Source organism: Vigna umbellata, chromosome 2 (assembly GCF_029865625.1).
Source record: "Vigna umbellata cultivar VRB3 chromosome 2, Vumbellata_1.0, whole genome shotgun sequence".
In the NCBI taxonomy this organism is placed as follows: Eukaryota; Viridiplantae; Streptophyta; class Magnoliopsida; order Fabales; family Fabaceae; genus Vigna; species Vigna umbellata.
In genome coordinates this window covers 51,479,017-51,493,910 of record NC_142166.1, presented here as the reverse complement: position 1 = coordinate 51,493,910, position 14,894 = coordinate 51,479,017, and the positions used below count along the sequence as shown (strand labels likewise).

The 14,894-nt window shown below is 30.1% G+C and overlaps 2 protein-coding genes across 2 annotated transcripts; both read left to right on the top strand.

Annotated features, from left to right (window-relative positions):
- Nucleotides 1–870: 870 nt before the first annotated feature.
- Nucleotides 871–2,458, top strand: LOC124821598 (DUF241 domain protein (DUF241)). The gene has a single exon (XM_047293506.2). The coding sequence runs from the start codon at nt 1,355–1,357 to the stop codon at nt 2,285–2,287; it is 933 nt and encodes a 310-aa protein (XP_047149462.1). The 5' UTR covers nt 871–1,354; the 3' UTR covers nt 2,288–2,458.
- A 9,200-nt stretch (nt 2,459–11,658) lies between these two features.
- LOC124821604 (girdin (DUF630 and DUF632)) lies at nt 11,659–14,894 on the top strand. The gene is made up of 4 exons (XM_047293517.2): nt 11,659–12,731; nt 12,854–13,035; nt 13,159–13,382; nt 13,975–14,894. Exons 1-4 carry the CDS (start codon nt 11,888–11,890, stop codon nt 14,723–14,725), a joined length of 2,001 nt encoding a protein of 666 aa, XP_047149473.1. The 5' UTR covers nt 11,659–11,887; the 3' UTR covers nt 14,726–14,894.

Genomic DNA, 14,894 nt, shown 5'->3' with positions numbered 1-14,894 from the left:
TTAATAAAAAGTTATTTCTGTCTATTAAAATTATAAGAGATACTAAAAATTTCCTTCTTTCACCCCTCTAAAGAACGCTGTTTTTCAACATTTTATAAAGGTGTTGTTCTTATCTTGTTTTCTTTTACAGATTTTTTTGGGTCATATCTTTTATTCTTCTTTTTATTTCCCAGGCCCATAATTTCTTTTTTTTTGGGCTTTGATGTCGTGCATCTGTTCACTTTCTTCCTGCACCCCAATAAATTTTAAAGTCCCCTTACTCTTATGAATTTATATTGAAAAAAAAAAGAATCAATCAGTTGACCTTCTTCTTCGTTCTACGCCTGGCTGCACCGAAATCCTCTCCATCTTCCTTCTACACCTTATTGCACTCAAATCTCTCCACTTTAACTACTTTCTTCAACATCGTTTATTATTTATATTAAAAAAATAGTTAAAATGGAGAAATGATTCAACCTTATGTTTTAACTATCAAGTACAAAATACCATTGTTATATAGTAGTTGTTTTCTATATATAATAAATTAAAATAACCTTTTATTTTATTTTCTGAAAAGAAAATATACGAGAGAAAATTCAAAATAAAATTATGTAAATAGTTTCTTCCCATTTGTTAAAATTTAATGTCTTCACATTTATTTTGATCTGAAAACCATTTTATTTTCTAAAAAAAAGGAGGGATTATTTTCATGTGCAAAAAAAAGCTGGGTATAGCCGTTTGACTTTAGAAAAGATTTGAGCGATATTTTTGGAGGATTCTTGGTTTCCACATTATCTTCTTAGAAATGATAAACGGCGCGTATAATTAAGCAAGGCGTGCATAATCTTCTAGGGTTGGAGTTGGAAGACGAGAAGATGTGCGTAATTACAACAAACACGCTTTCAATTAATGCAAAAATTAGAGAATCATTAAAGATTCCATTTCATCCATGTATCAGACATTACAGAAGAAACCACGCCGACGCACGCGCTTCTTTTCGTGATCCAGCTCCAACTTGTATCACTGACAGCTACTTACAAACATTTCTTTCTTCCAAAACAATAACATAACATCTTCAACTTCAACACAGTAATTTTGCTTTTTCTTTCTTTTGAGATTGATTTCCCTTACTATCTTCTACACCAAAGAAGAAATTGAAGAACAAAAAAGCTAAAATATTTATTTGGAGACGTGCACGTGTATTTACAGAGACGAAGAATATAAAAAAGCAACTTTGAGAAAGAATAAAAAATTAACAGAATAAACTATTATTATACATCGTTATATAAATACTCAAACGAAATCACACGAAGCACCCCAAAATACACGAAGCTTCTCTCTATTCGCTGAGAATAAGATTGAAATAGAAATAAAAATGGTAGGCGTTTTCCGGCGCTCCCTCTCCTTCCCAAACAAAAATCCGAACCGTCCATCACAAAAACCCCACATATCCCACCACATCAGGTCCATCAGTCTTCCCTGCAGATCCCACCCTCTGATCTCCGAGATCAGGGACGAGATCAACGGCCTCAGATCGTGGGCCTCCACTTCCAAAGCCCAACAACAAAGTTGCACGACCCTTTCTCGGGGCTTGACCCTTCTCAAGGACACCCACGAGACCCTTCAACACATACTCAACCTCCCCCAGACTCTAGAATCCCTCCGAAACCATCCTATCTGGCTCCACAACCTTCTAGAAGATTTCCTCCGCTTCGTCGACGCCTTCGGAATCTTCCAAACATCCGTCATGACTCTCAAGGAAGAGCACTCCTCCGCCCAGATGGCCATAAGAAAACGCGACGACTCCAAGGTGGTCGCCTACGTAAAAGCCAAGAATAAAATCTCCAGAGAAATTGAAAAGATCGTGTCTGTTCTCCGACGTGTCAGTCTTGCCCAACACCAACAACATTGCACGCAGCAGGCTCCAACGTCCCTCGTGGACGCCGAGCTGAGACACGTCATCGCGGACGTTATGTCCGTGACGGTGTCCGTTTCCGTTGCGCTGTTCAACGGGATGGCAGCGTCGTTCGCGCCTCGAAGGTTGTCGTGGGCGCAAATGGTGAAGCTGTCGAGAAAGGGTGGGAGGGTGAAGAAAGATCGTGAAGAGCTTCGAGAACGGGATGTGGTGGAAATGGAAAGTCTTCGGAATCTGAAGAAGAAAGGCGATGAAGAAGTGAGATTGGTTTTGAAGAAAATGCGTGATTTGGATGAATGTATTTCCGCCATTGAAAACGATACCGAGAAAGTGTTGAGAGCTTTGATAAACTCTCGTGTCGCTCTGCTCAACCTTCTTACTCTTACACAGTAGATCCCACTTTTTCTTTTTCTTTTTAATTTTTGAACAAGATATAACAAACTTCATTCTTTTTAATGTTGTTCCTTACGAAATTAGAAAATTTTCACGCTCTTATTCTTTGTAAACACACGTGTATGATTGGAACATATTGGATTTAATCCAAACAGATTAATTTTTGTTGTATCCTAGGCTGTCTCCTTCGATAACCTTGGTTACGTTCGTCACGATTGTGTAGTGTGTAAGTTAGTTTTCTGAGCTATCTCAATTTTATCTAAAAAAAATAAGCCATTTTTTCTTCAAAATTTGCGAGGGAAGTAAGGTGAATCTACATTTTATGCAACAATGAACTTTTGAAGACGTAATTAGAAGTTTAATGTGATTGATATTGTGGTTTATACCATAATGTTTACAAAAATTGGAAAGTTTGTTTATGGAATAAATATTGTCAAAAAGGTATTGGAGGAGCGCATACTTTAATTAAACAAAATAGGCAATTATTTTTGTTTTGATAATAGAATATTTGTAGCATTTCTCTACTAAAAGTAATTAGTCACATGTTTAACACCCTGGCCACCAATCCCTACGTGATACCTTCTTCACGTTTAAAAATAATACAAGTTAAATTATATTTTTGAACTTTGCATGTACATTATTTAGGAAAGGAATATAGGAATAAGATTCCTTTTTAATAACATAAGAAAATAAAAGAGGAGATGGGAGATGGGTGATGAGTGATGAGGCATTAGTTATGCACATGGGATGTTGATGGTTCTTGATTGGAAAAGGACATAGAAAATGATGACAACGCCAATTAATTGCTTAAATTTATAGAGTAACTATACATACTTTTATATTTATTTGAAATAGAATACAAAGATAAAATATCATAAAAATATAAACTTTTATATTTTTTTAAGAAATAAAAAAAATAAAAAATAAAAAAAAGACTGTGTTAAATTAATATAAAAAATTTAAGTGTGTCAAATAATATTTTTTATCTATAAATAATAAAGGAAAATATTTCTTTACACCACTTCCACTTTTTAGATGTGTTTTGATAGTTAAGAAAAGTTAATTTTTATATTTATAAAACAAATTAAAAAAATAAATACTAAATGTAAAGTGTGTAAAAACTTGATAGATGTTAAAGAAATAATAATAGAGATGATAAAAAGGTAGCACGTTGAGGCTACTAGCAGCGTTTGAAAATTAATTGGACCACATGATTTGCTATGCAAAACTGAACTCATGCAGCCAGTGGCTCCTTCTTCTTCTTAATCATCGTCATTATTATTTCTTTTATAGTTTCAATCATTCCTTAATTATTGGCAGTGTTGCTGAAGAAAACGAAGGTTTGTTTGCAATCATTGGTGGTGCTTCCTCGTGGTCCACCGGCAGAGACAGCCCATTTTCTCTCACGACAGTGTGGAATGGGCCTTCCTATAGCAGGCCCAATTATCTAATCTAAACCCAGTGTGGTCCCTCTTAATCTTATTGTGTTAGTTAGTTCCAACTGTGCAGTGTTAGAATTTAAATATCTCTATGTCAATTATATTTTGCTTTCAAGAGGAATGGTCAAAAGTCAATTATGATTATTTTAATCGTATTTTAATGGTTAAATTAGTAACTGATCCCCACGTTTTAATGAAAGTTTGAAGTGGGCCTCTATAATATATTTTTTAATTAAATCCTTATTCTTTTATAATTAGGTGATTAAATTTGTTAAATTTTAAAAACAATATTTTTATTTATCCTAATAATACTAATACTATATGATTCAATCTCAAGTAGAACCAATCACTACATGTTTATTGTCCATTTTTTGAAGCATAAAATTTTATTATAATTTTTTCTTTTAAAGATGTTTCGAAGATAAAAATATTGTTCAAATTCTTCGTTGAACATATACTTAACATTAAAAATATACCGATATTAATACTTTTAAATATTTTTAATATATTTAAAACATCAATGATTGTTGGTGTATTTGAAAATATAGTAGAAAAACAATGCATATAAATCCGGTAGAGAATCCAAATTTATTAATGATTCAATAATATATAATAAATGCATTTATAGGTTTTGATGATTATTGACAGTGGTAGTAGGACACTATTCAAAATAATTCTGGACATTTATGAATAATTATAGGAATAAAGATGATATGGTGGATGGCTTTTGAATTGAAACTTTTCCTGCGATTAATAATGTATTTGGCTGGAAATATATTGCATTAGGTCAAAGCGGAAAAGTTAGTTAAAACTTAGGAATTAATGGGTAGTTGAAAGTCAAAAATTGAAAAGTAGAAAATTGTTGAGTTAACTTATTAACTATAATTGTTTGATAAAATTATTTGTTGAAACAATTTACAAATGTAAATAGTACAAAAATAATTTACAAATATAATGATTTTATTTTTATTATGAGGTATGTTTATAGTATTTATTTTTAATTATATTTTTACAAATCAACCATTTGAATTATATCTTTTTCAACATTAATTGTTGTATTTTTTGTATACCATGTGATATATTACTCATTTAGATTCTACCTTAAAATATTTTTCATAACATTTAGAATAGTGTAAAATTATTCCAATTTTAAGTAAACACCGTCTTTTTATTATGTTAATAAGTTAAAGGATAAAAATATAATATAACATAACATAGTACCATTTATAAATAATTTGAAGCTTAATACCAAAATACAATAAATATAGTAAATATTATAACCATTAAAATTAATAATCCACCTTGTGGGTAGAAAGAAAACAAACAAAAAATATATAATTAAATCTGAAATTATTTTTAAAATGTATTAAAAGAAAAGCTTAATAAATAATTTAAGGATAAAAATAAACAAATACAAGAGTAACAAACTAAAATCTTAAAAAATTAGTGTCTGAGAATCAGTAAATACGAAATAAAACGTATTTACAAAAACAAAACTAACAACGTTATATTTAACACAATAAACCAGAAGTTAAAAAACAATTTAGACGTTGAAAGTTAACTTGATTGCTACGTATTCGATTATTATATGTTGAAATAAGTAATATAACATAAATTGACACAAACAAGGTGCTAAAACGATATTATACATTTTTTTACTTTAAATTTGTTTGCAAATTTTTTTTTTGGTGTACTTATAGTTTTAGTTTCTAACTACTATAAAAATTATACAATATTCTATTCATGATAATTTTATTTTAATTATATATTGTACTTCCATTTTTGTCATTTTTTTTTAAGAAAAAATGATTCTTTAACGCACCTAGATTTTTTACATTCATTTGATACTATCCGTTCTTACTTTTTACTCTCTTCTTTCTTACAAAAATACAAAAGTTTACATTTTTATGACTATTTTACCCTTGTACTCTGTGTCAAATGAATGTAAAAGTGTGTAATGGTGCCATTACTTCTTTTTTAACACTCGTCCAAACTCAGAGGGAGTGAGTTTCCTACGTCTCTAGAAAGGAAAAGTGGTTGTATATTTTATATACCGCTTCTTTTAAATGATTTAAGAACAAATACTTTAACGCTAGAGTAAATGATGCCGTCCGGTCTAAAAGTATTGATGAGACCAATCATTGTCCTAGATCAAGAGTCTCAGAAAAATAACGTCGTAACATAAGGGGACAACGACACTGACTAAATTAGAAGTTGTAAAATTTATCAAAGAACTATCTTGACACTTTTCCTATAGATTCTTGTCAATAGCGTTGACTTTGTTAATTTTTCTAATGAAGTGTTTAGTAAAATATCTCATTTACTCATGTTTATTGGTCGATCACTATTAATTTAATTAAATTTTTTGTTATATATATTGAAAGATTTACTTTAGACATAGCAAATAAATCTTTAAAAATAATGAATCTATTCACATCCGAAAATCAAGTTTGTTTTTGTTTCACGTTATCTTTACCTTTGATAATGTAAAAAATGAAAAAGAAAAAAAAAACATGTATATAACATAATATTTACGTAAATATGCACCAGAGAGAAATAAAAAAAGTATCATGAAAATGCAGAAGTGAAAATGTTTGTATGTGAGAGAAAAGAGAAAGAGAGTGGTGATAAGTACGTATTGTTGATAATATTAGAATAGGGGTTGGGAGAGAAGAAGATGTATAATTTTACTAATTTATAATATTAGTAAAATATATACTAAACTTCATTTTACTAATTTATATTTTTTAGATTTTAAAAATTAATTTTAAAAATTATTTATGATAGACATTTTTACAATTAAATATAACATTAATAAATAACATTTTATATTACTTTAATAACTAGGGGCATTTTGGTAATCTTTACTTTTTATCAATTACACTAATTTTTTAAATCTGTCACATCAATCAAATCCTACACTAATTCTCACAAACTTTACTTTCAAATCCATTCTCATTATCTACAAATCCATTAAAACAACAACAATAGAATTACCTTTAAATCCATTCAAATCAATTTAAATCATCTTCTCTATATTCCTGTGAAACAACAAAGCCTAAAAGAGAAAGAAAAAACCGTTAAATATAACAAAAGGAATATATGTGGGATCCTTCAACATAATAGTCTCCCCTAAGCAGGAAGGAACAGAATTGTTTTACTAAAGAAAAGTATGAAGAGATTGAGAAGTAGATTTTATTTGAAAGTAAACCATGATTACGACAACATGGCCTAAAGTTATGGTTGTCTGTAAAATCTATTCATCCCCAGCAGGACCATAGCAGATGAAAAGATAAATCTCCAACGACTTTATCTACTGACAACGACCCACCAAAAAAGCAACATGTCCCTCTAATTACTATTTCCCAATTATCATACATATGTTACGTATTTAGTAGCAGACTTTTCCTATGTTTCTGTCGGACTTGGTGTCTGTGATTGGTATTGGACCTTTTCTCAACATGTCAAACTATATTTTAATCTATGACCTAACTTAGTTTATTACGAAATTGGGTTGATTTTTTTTAAAAATATAAGTTCACTTAAACTCAATTCATTTATTTCATAATTAAACATATTCGAATGAATTGAAAATAAATTAATGTGAATTAAAAATACATTAATATATAATTTATAGATAATAATTTTTATTTATTTTATATTATAATTATTTACTATTTTTAATTATATCAGTTAATAGTTAGATACTCTTAAATATTAAAACATTATTTAATAATATTTTAATATTAATGTGAATTAAAAATAAATTAATATCTAATTTTATAGATAATGATTTCTTACTTATTTTGTATTATAATTATTTAATATTTTTAATTATATTAGTTAACAATTAGATACTTTTAAATATTAAAATATTATTTAATAATATTTGAATATTATTAATGTTTTTTTTTCGAGTTGAGATTTAATATTTATATGATAGTATTGAAAGAAATAGATGAACATTTTTTATTTTATTATTATAACTAAATAAATATAGTGAATAAACTCTAAGTTTATGAAATAAATATATGAAATAAATCAAAAAATAAATTATTACTAAATAAGTTAACTTATTAATCCATGAATTAGATTACGATATCTTTAACTCATTAAAAAAGAATAAATTCGGATTGATTTATTTTTAATCTATTATTTGACTTGTCATAATGGGTGTTCGTGTTTATTTGTTGTTTATTTATTAGGTTAAACATGTTTTTAGAATTTAAAATTTGAATAATATTAGAATTTGTTTCTATAAAAAAGTTGATATAATTTAATTTTAAAATTTTAAAAGTTAATAAATACGAATTTTTTAACTCATTTAAATTAATATTTTTTAATATTTCAAACACGGTTTTTAATTAATATGTGAAACAGTACAAATAATTTAAATACTAACATAAACTATATTTGATAAATTAAAAAATTTAACGTAATTAGATTAAAATAATTATATTCATCTATTTTTAAAATAAAATTTGAAGATTAAGATATATCAAAATTTTAGACATACACTTAAAATCATATTTAATTTATTTATTTATTATAATGGCTAGTAGCACTGTACGTAGAAATAGGATAAGAGCGCGGAATAAAAGAAGAAAGGCAGTGTAAGAAAAGATGATTTAAAAAGCAAAGACACATGGCTACCACACTGAAAGGCGAGTTGGAATTCCACCCAACACTTCCTTTTCGTGTAAAGACAAATTTAATTTCCCATCAATGCCAAAGGCGTGCATTGCAAAATTTTCTCTAACTATAATACTTTTCTTTCCATTTCCATTATCTCCTCTCCTTAATCATTTTGCCTCTATACCAACCCTTCGACTTCCCTTTCAACTTAATGAACTCAAATCATATCGTTTTGATTCTTTCATCCATCCTCCTTATGATCGATAAAAAAAGCTAGCAATGATTGGTATTGATGGCGAAGTTGAAAATTGGTGAAAATTAACGGAGTGCTATGCTACTACCACGGTTTCCTACTGTCCATCATTCCACATCAGATGCCATTGTAATTTTATAATCACAACACACTTATATTTTACACCTTTTATTCATTAATCACGAAGGAAACTTAAAAAGTTACCTTCTCTAAGTCATACTACTTCAATGCTTTTCTTTTCCTCCACGCCACCAATGTTGTGTTTCTTGTCAAATATGGAAAATTTTCTATTGGAATCTTAACTTTCACTTAGATAAAACTAACTTCTATTGGTTACGATGGATTTTTCTAGAAAGAATTTATATTAAGGATATATAATATATGTCACCTGAGTTTAATTTATATAAACATTCTAACTCAATCTTGAGAAAATGATTTATGAATAGTTTTGGTCGTGAGGTTGAGAATCATAAATAATACTTCTTCACGATTTTTTTTCAATATTTTAATGTCATTTTAGGTTTCGGTTACAAAGTTATCTTCCATACTTAACTTCAAATCGAGAACGGATGAATACATATTAAACACACTCCATCCAACAATCAAGTCAGTTATACGTTCCGATCAATTATAATAACAAGTTTTAAATTCACAAAAAATTTAATTATTTATCTTCTTTACCTATTTATAAGTTTCAAAATGAAATTTTAATTAGGATTGACCTAATAACGATCCAATCAAACCCAAAAATCGATAAATGTGTTTTACCTTTTAATATGTTAAATTTGTAACATCCACGTAACTTATTGAAAATTTGTCCAATTTGCACTGAGAACAACCTTTTTCAAATGTTTTTCTAAAAATATTAATTGTCCGTCTAATACTGACTTAAAATATTAAGAAAGTGATTTATGAATATTTTTATTATTACTCAATTCTTTTCATCTTTTTTCGATTTAATTTTCAATCGTGTTTTTTAATGGGTAGTGCACTCCTTCTCAATTCACCAATACCTTAACCATACATAATATTCTTTTACTATTGTTCTATCACAAGGGAATACTTTTGTTTAAAATCTCTATCGAAAGACTTTCAATATAATAATTCCTTACATTTGGAATTCTTCATTCATATTTTAATTGTTTAAATTGGTTAGATAAAAAATGACTTTACTACACTCTTTAAAGGAGATATTCGACGATAATAAAACATAAGTAAGATCTACATAAAAAATTTAATTATACTTTTATCTTAAAATATTAAAGTAACAATAAATTTATAAGTTTTATTCTTTATAAAATACTCTACTTTTTTTATTCCGAACATAAAATATAAATTCACACTTAAATTTTCAATAAACATAAGGATTAATTATATTCGTAATTGTCATTCTCAAAATTTATATATTCTTTAAGATTGTATATATAAAGGTACATACATTACAATACATTGAAAATAAGAAAACTAAGCAAAGAATTTATTTTGGTCCCCTTGAATTTAGAGGTTTGTTTTGGAGAAGTTTGTATCGTATTTAAAAAATAAATAAAATCTAAATCGGTATCTCTATTAGTTTTTATTTATTGATAATTTTTTCAGTATCAGTACAAACGATATATAAAATAGCATGTTGTTGTTCAGTTGGAATCAATTGGATTCCTATTTAACGTATACAAATCGTTAAAAAAAAAATCACATTTTAACGTATACTAATCTTTGTTGTTCAGTACAAACGAATATTTTAGAAAGTATTAACAACGTATTCTTTAGAAATTAATCTTCGTTGACTAAAAAAAAATAAAGAAAATAGTAATAACTATTAAAAAGCATCCAATAAAATGGTAAAAATAATAAAATATTGACAATAAAGAATTAATTTAGTTCGATTCTAAGTGAATATACTCAAATCAAAGATTATCAAATTTTCTGAATTTAATTAAGATGAAATCTTATAAGGGAAAAATCTAAATTAATGTATAATAAAATCAAACATTATCAAATTTGATGAATTTATCTAATATGAAATCTTAATCCGAATCAATCAAGCCTCCTTTAATTTATAATAAGTTCTTAACATAAAAACTGAATTCTAGAAATGCATTCCAATTAAAATTTATTACCGTAAAAACTCTATACTATGAATGCATTCCAATTAAACTCTTAAAAGGAAAAGGCTGCAGTGCTAACTTTTTAAAAGTACGATGGCTGTAAAAAAATATTCCTATTCAGACATCCATCTTCTTACCATTACAGTAATATTTTTTTGGAATATCTGGTCCAAGAAAAGTACTAGTAATTAAAATTATTTAACAATTCGTACTTTTCACCAACATGGTAATTTTATTTTTTATATAATTTGTTTGAATTTGATTAACAAAAGACACGAAGATGAGTCGTGAAAAAGAATAAAAGAAAAAGAAGAAAAACAACATGTACGACAAGTTTCACCTTACTGTGTTTTACTTAAAAAGACTTTTTTCCTTTTTCTAGCAAATATTCCACAAAATTTGAATACATCTAACGGCGATGACTGTAGTTCGCGTCACCTTGTTTTTTTTTTAATGGAGTAATTTAATATTTAAATATATGAAAAGTTGTTAATGTATTCATGGAAAAAATAAAACAAATTGTAGAATTACGTTTTACTATTAATTTTTAAGAAATAAAATTTTAAAGATTAATTACAATAAATCATAGATTATTTTATCATTAAATTAAAAACAAAAATATATGATTTTCGAGTTTTATAAAATTATGATCATTAAAACATAACTTTAAATATTAATGTGACATTAAACAGCGAATTATTTTAACATTAAGTTATAATATTAGTAGTAATAAATTATTAATGTCCTTTCCAAACATTTTACCAATTTTAACAGCAAATTTATTGTTTATTTATTTAGTTTTAGGACAAAATTACGATGTTGTTGGTAATGAAAGAGTGAAAAAAAAACTCAAAAAATGAGAACAAAGAGACGTTACATGCGCTACCCGCCACTTTATTATAACAGTTGCACTAAGCGGTCCAGTCTTACCATAATAAACCCAATTGCATAACACAATAATCAAATTCACCAATTAGCACAAAACGTGTACCAATCTTTTTCCAATCACTATAACCAAATCGTTTCACAGTTCCAAGCGTCACAGAAATTAAGAACTGCAAAATATCACTTTCTTTTCCAACAACACCACTCTTTCCAAAAGATTAAATAATTTTACTGAATTTTTTCTCGCCTTAAGAGGCTTCGCCGCCGGTGACTGCTCGGAGCAATGGGCTGCAACACCTCGAGGCTTGACCGGCTACCGGCAGTGGCGCTGTGCCGTGACCGTTACAAGTTCTTGGACGAAGCGCTCCGCCAAAGCTACGCACTCGCCGATGCTCACGTGGCGCACATGGAGGCACTCAGAACACTTGGACCCGCTCTCCTCTGTTTCTTCGACGGTTTCGACGATTCCGACGAAACGAATGTCCCAAATAAGGAAACAAAGGCTTCTGTCGCGAAATCTGAACCGCCGCCTCGTTCCCCTTCTTCCCTTAGTTCAGACTCAGATGATACGCATGTTCACGTCCTTTTGCATTCTGAATCGGAAACCGAAGAAGCTGAGAAAGAAGAGTTCCAATCGTTCACGCACGCTCGTTATGATTACTCTCCATTTTCTCCTCCTCGTTCCGGCGGATACTTCGGCTCGAAGCCGCCGTCTCCGCCGCCGCCCAGCGGCTCGGCATGGGACTTCCTTAACTTCTTTGAGCCGTACGAGAAGTACCACGTACCGTACATTCCCAGCGGCGGTGACGATGACGCCGCTGAGAAGGAAAAAGGGAAGGTTGTGAAACGTGACGTGAATAAATTGAAGGCAGAAAATGGAGAAGCGAGGAAGAATAAGAAGAATGGTGATTTGAAGGAAAAGAAGGTGGTTTTGGAGAAAGAGGAAGTGGTTTTAGTTTCAGAGCAGTGTAGTGACTCTGTGAAAGTGAAATCAGGGAAAGGTTTTTCCGAGGCGGTGAAAGAGATTCAGATTCTGTTTGAGAGAGCGTCGGAGTCAGGGAACCCGATTTTGGAATTGTTGGACGTTGGGAAACTTCGTTATCATCGAAAATTTGACCTCAATCCGGGTAAGCATGATGGTGCATGCGTTTTTGTTTTTTTTTCCACGTTTGTTGTTTTTTTTAATTTTGTTGTATCTGTTGTTGATTTAACTTAAACTAACGAACAAGTGAGAGGTTTTTGGGATCAGTTTCATGCAAGATGATGCATGTGTTTACTCCTTCAAGTCCTCTTGGAGCTAAATGCATGGAATCTCCATTGCTTGTACGGAGAATGGGATCTGAGAGTGAAGAAGTTTGTAGTTACGGAAATCTCTCTTCTACTCTGAAGAAACTATGTATGTGGGAGAGGAAGCTGTATCATGAAGTCAAGGTATAAACTCTTTTTTTATTTTTTCTTTTCACTTTGCTTAGTTGTAAAAATGGTGATAAGTTTCTCAAAAGAGTTCAATTAATTTATTTTCTAATCCAATAATCATTGTGTTTAATTTCTCAGGCCGAGGAGAAATTGCGCATGCTTCATCAGAAGAAGTGTAAGCAGTTGAGACGAATGAAACAAAAGGATGCCGATGCACAGAAAATTGATTCTGTTCAAACTTTCATTGGGATTTTAGCTACAAAAATGAAAATTTCTATCCAAGTAGTTGACAAGATATCAATTACAATTAGTAAGTTGAGGGACGAGAAGTTGTGGCCGCAGATCAATGGATTTATTCTCACGTAAGTCGTAACAGAAGTTTCTTGTAGCTAAATCTGTGCTGAATTGTTTTAAACTCTTTATTTGGCACTTGGCAGATGCGTCATATAGCCATCATGATCTAAAGCAATAATATTTGCTTTTTTATAACTCAGTTTTTGAGAAGTTAATAGCTAAGAATTAGTATTTTTCACTCTTGATGGCCGTTATGTTGTTTTTTAGCCTGTAGGTAACAGTTTTTTATAATCTTATACTATGCCAACAACCATCACAGGCATGATTAGCACGAGCGAGAAAACAATGACATCCTAGTAACGTTGCATTAGGAAACAATGACACACCTTGTTCTGTATCAAACTGAGACTACGAGATATTTTAGATAATAAATAAATTAAGAAAACGTAAGCGTATCTGGGCATGTACTTTTCTGGCAAATTAATTCAGGGGAACCTCTTGAGTGACATCTTTGTTTTTAAGTTTATTTATCTATATAATGTGTTTTGAAAGCTGTATTGGACATTAACGCGTCTATATTGTAGTCCTTGTAGTCATCTAAAAGACTGATATTCCTTTTCTTTCTTCTCCCTTGCTAATGACTGTTCATGTATGGAAAAGGTTTCTAGGAATGTGGAGAGACATGCAAGAATGTTACAAGTGTCAATATCAACAAATTGTTGAAGCCAAAACTTTAGATGCCTCTTCTTTAAGCAGAAAGCATGGCAGTGATCATATTGATGCAACAATGAAGCTCAAATCTGAGATACAGAAATGGAACTTGAGCTTCTTAGATTGGATTCAAGCACAGAAGTCTCATGTGAAAGCGTTGAATGGTTGGCTCGTAAGATGTCTATTATATGAACCTGAAGAAGTACCCGATGACTCAACTCCCTTTTCACCCAGTAAGATTGGGGCACCGCCTGTGTTTGTCATCTGCAACAAATGGTCGAGGGCAGTAGATAATCTCTCAGAGAAGAATGTGATTGAAGCCGTAAATGGGTTTATGCTCAGATTGAATGAGCTCTTGGAAAAGCATATTTTGGAGCTCCAACAAAAACTAACACTGGACAAAGAATTAGAGAAAAAAGTGAAAATGTTGGACAGGGAGGAGCAAAAGATGCACAAAGTGGTGCGTGCTAGAGAGAAACAAATGGTTCCGGTTGATAGAGAAGATTTTGAAGCACTGTTACGAGGGGATGCTGTGCATCATGCTGATATTGTTGATACCACTAACCTACAATCAGGTTTGAAGCAGATCTTTGGTGCCATGGAGAGGTTCACTGACACCACTGCTCGCTTGTATGAAGAACTTTGCCAACAAATTAAGCAAGAGGACAATGTTTTGGAAGAATCCAACAAAAATAACTAGCTTCAGACTTTTTTGATTCGATGGATTTTGTAGGATTGATGATGTGATCTCAATTTTCGAACCTAGTCTTTTTGTACACAGTATCTCAAATTTTGTTGGAGGAAAACATTTGTTTACTTGATCTGTTAATTTTTAATAATGAAATTCCTATGGCAAAACCAGTTTTAGA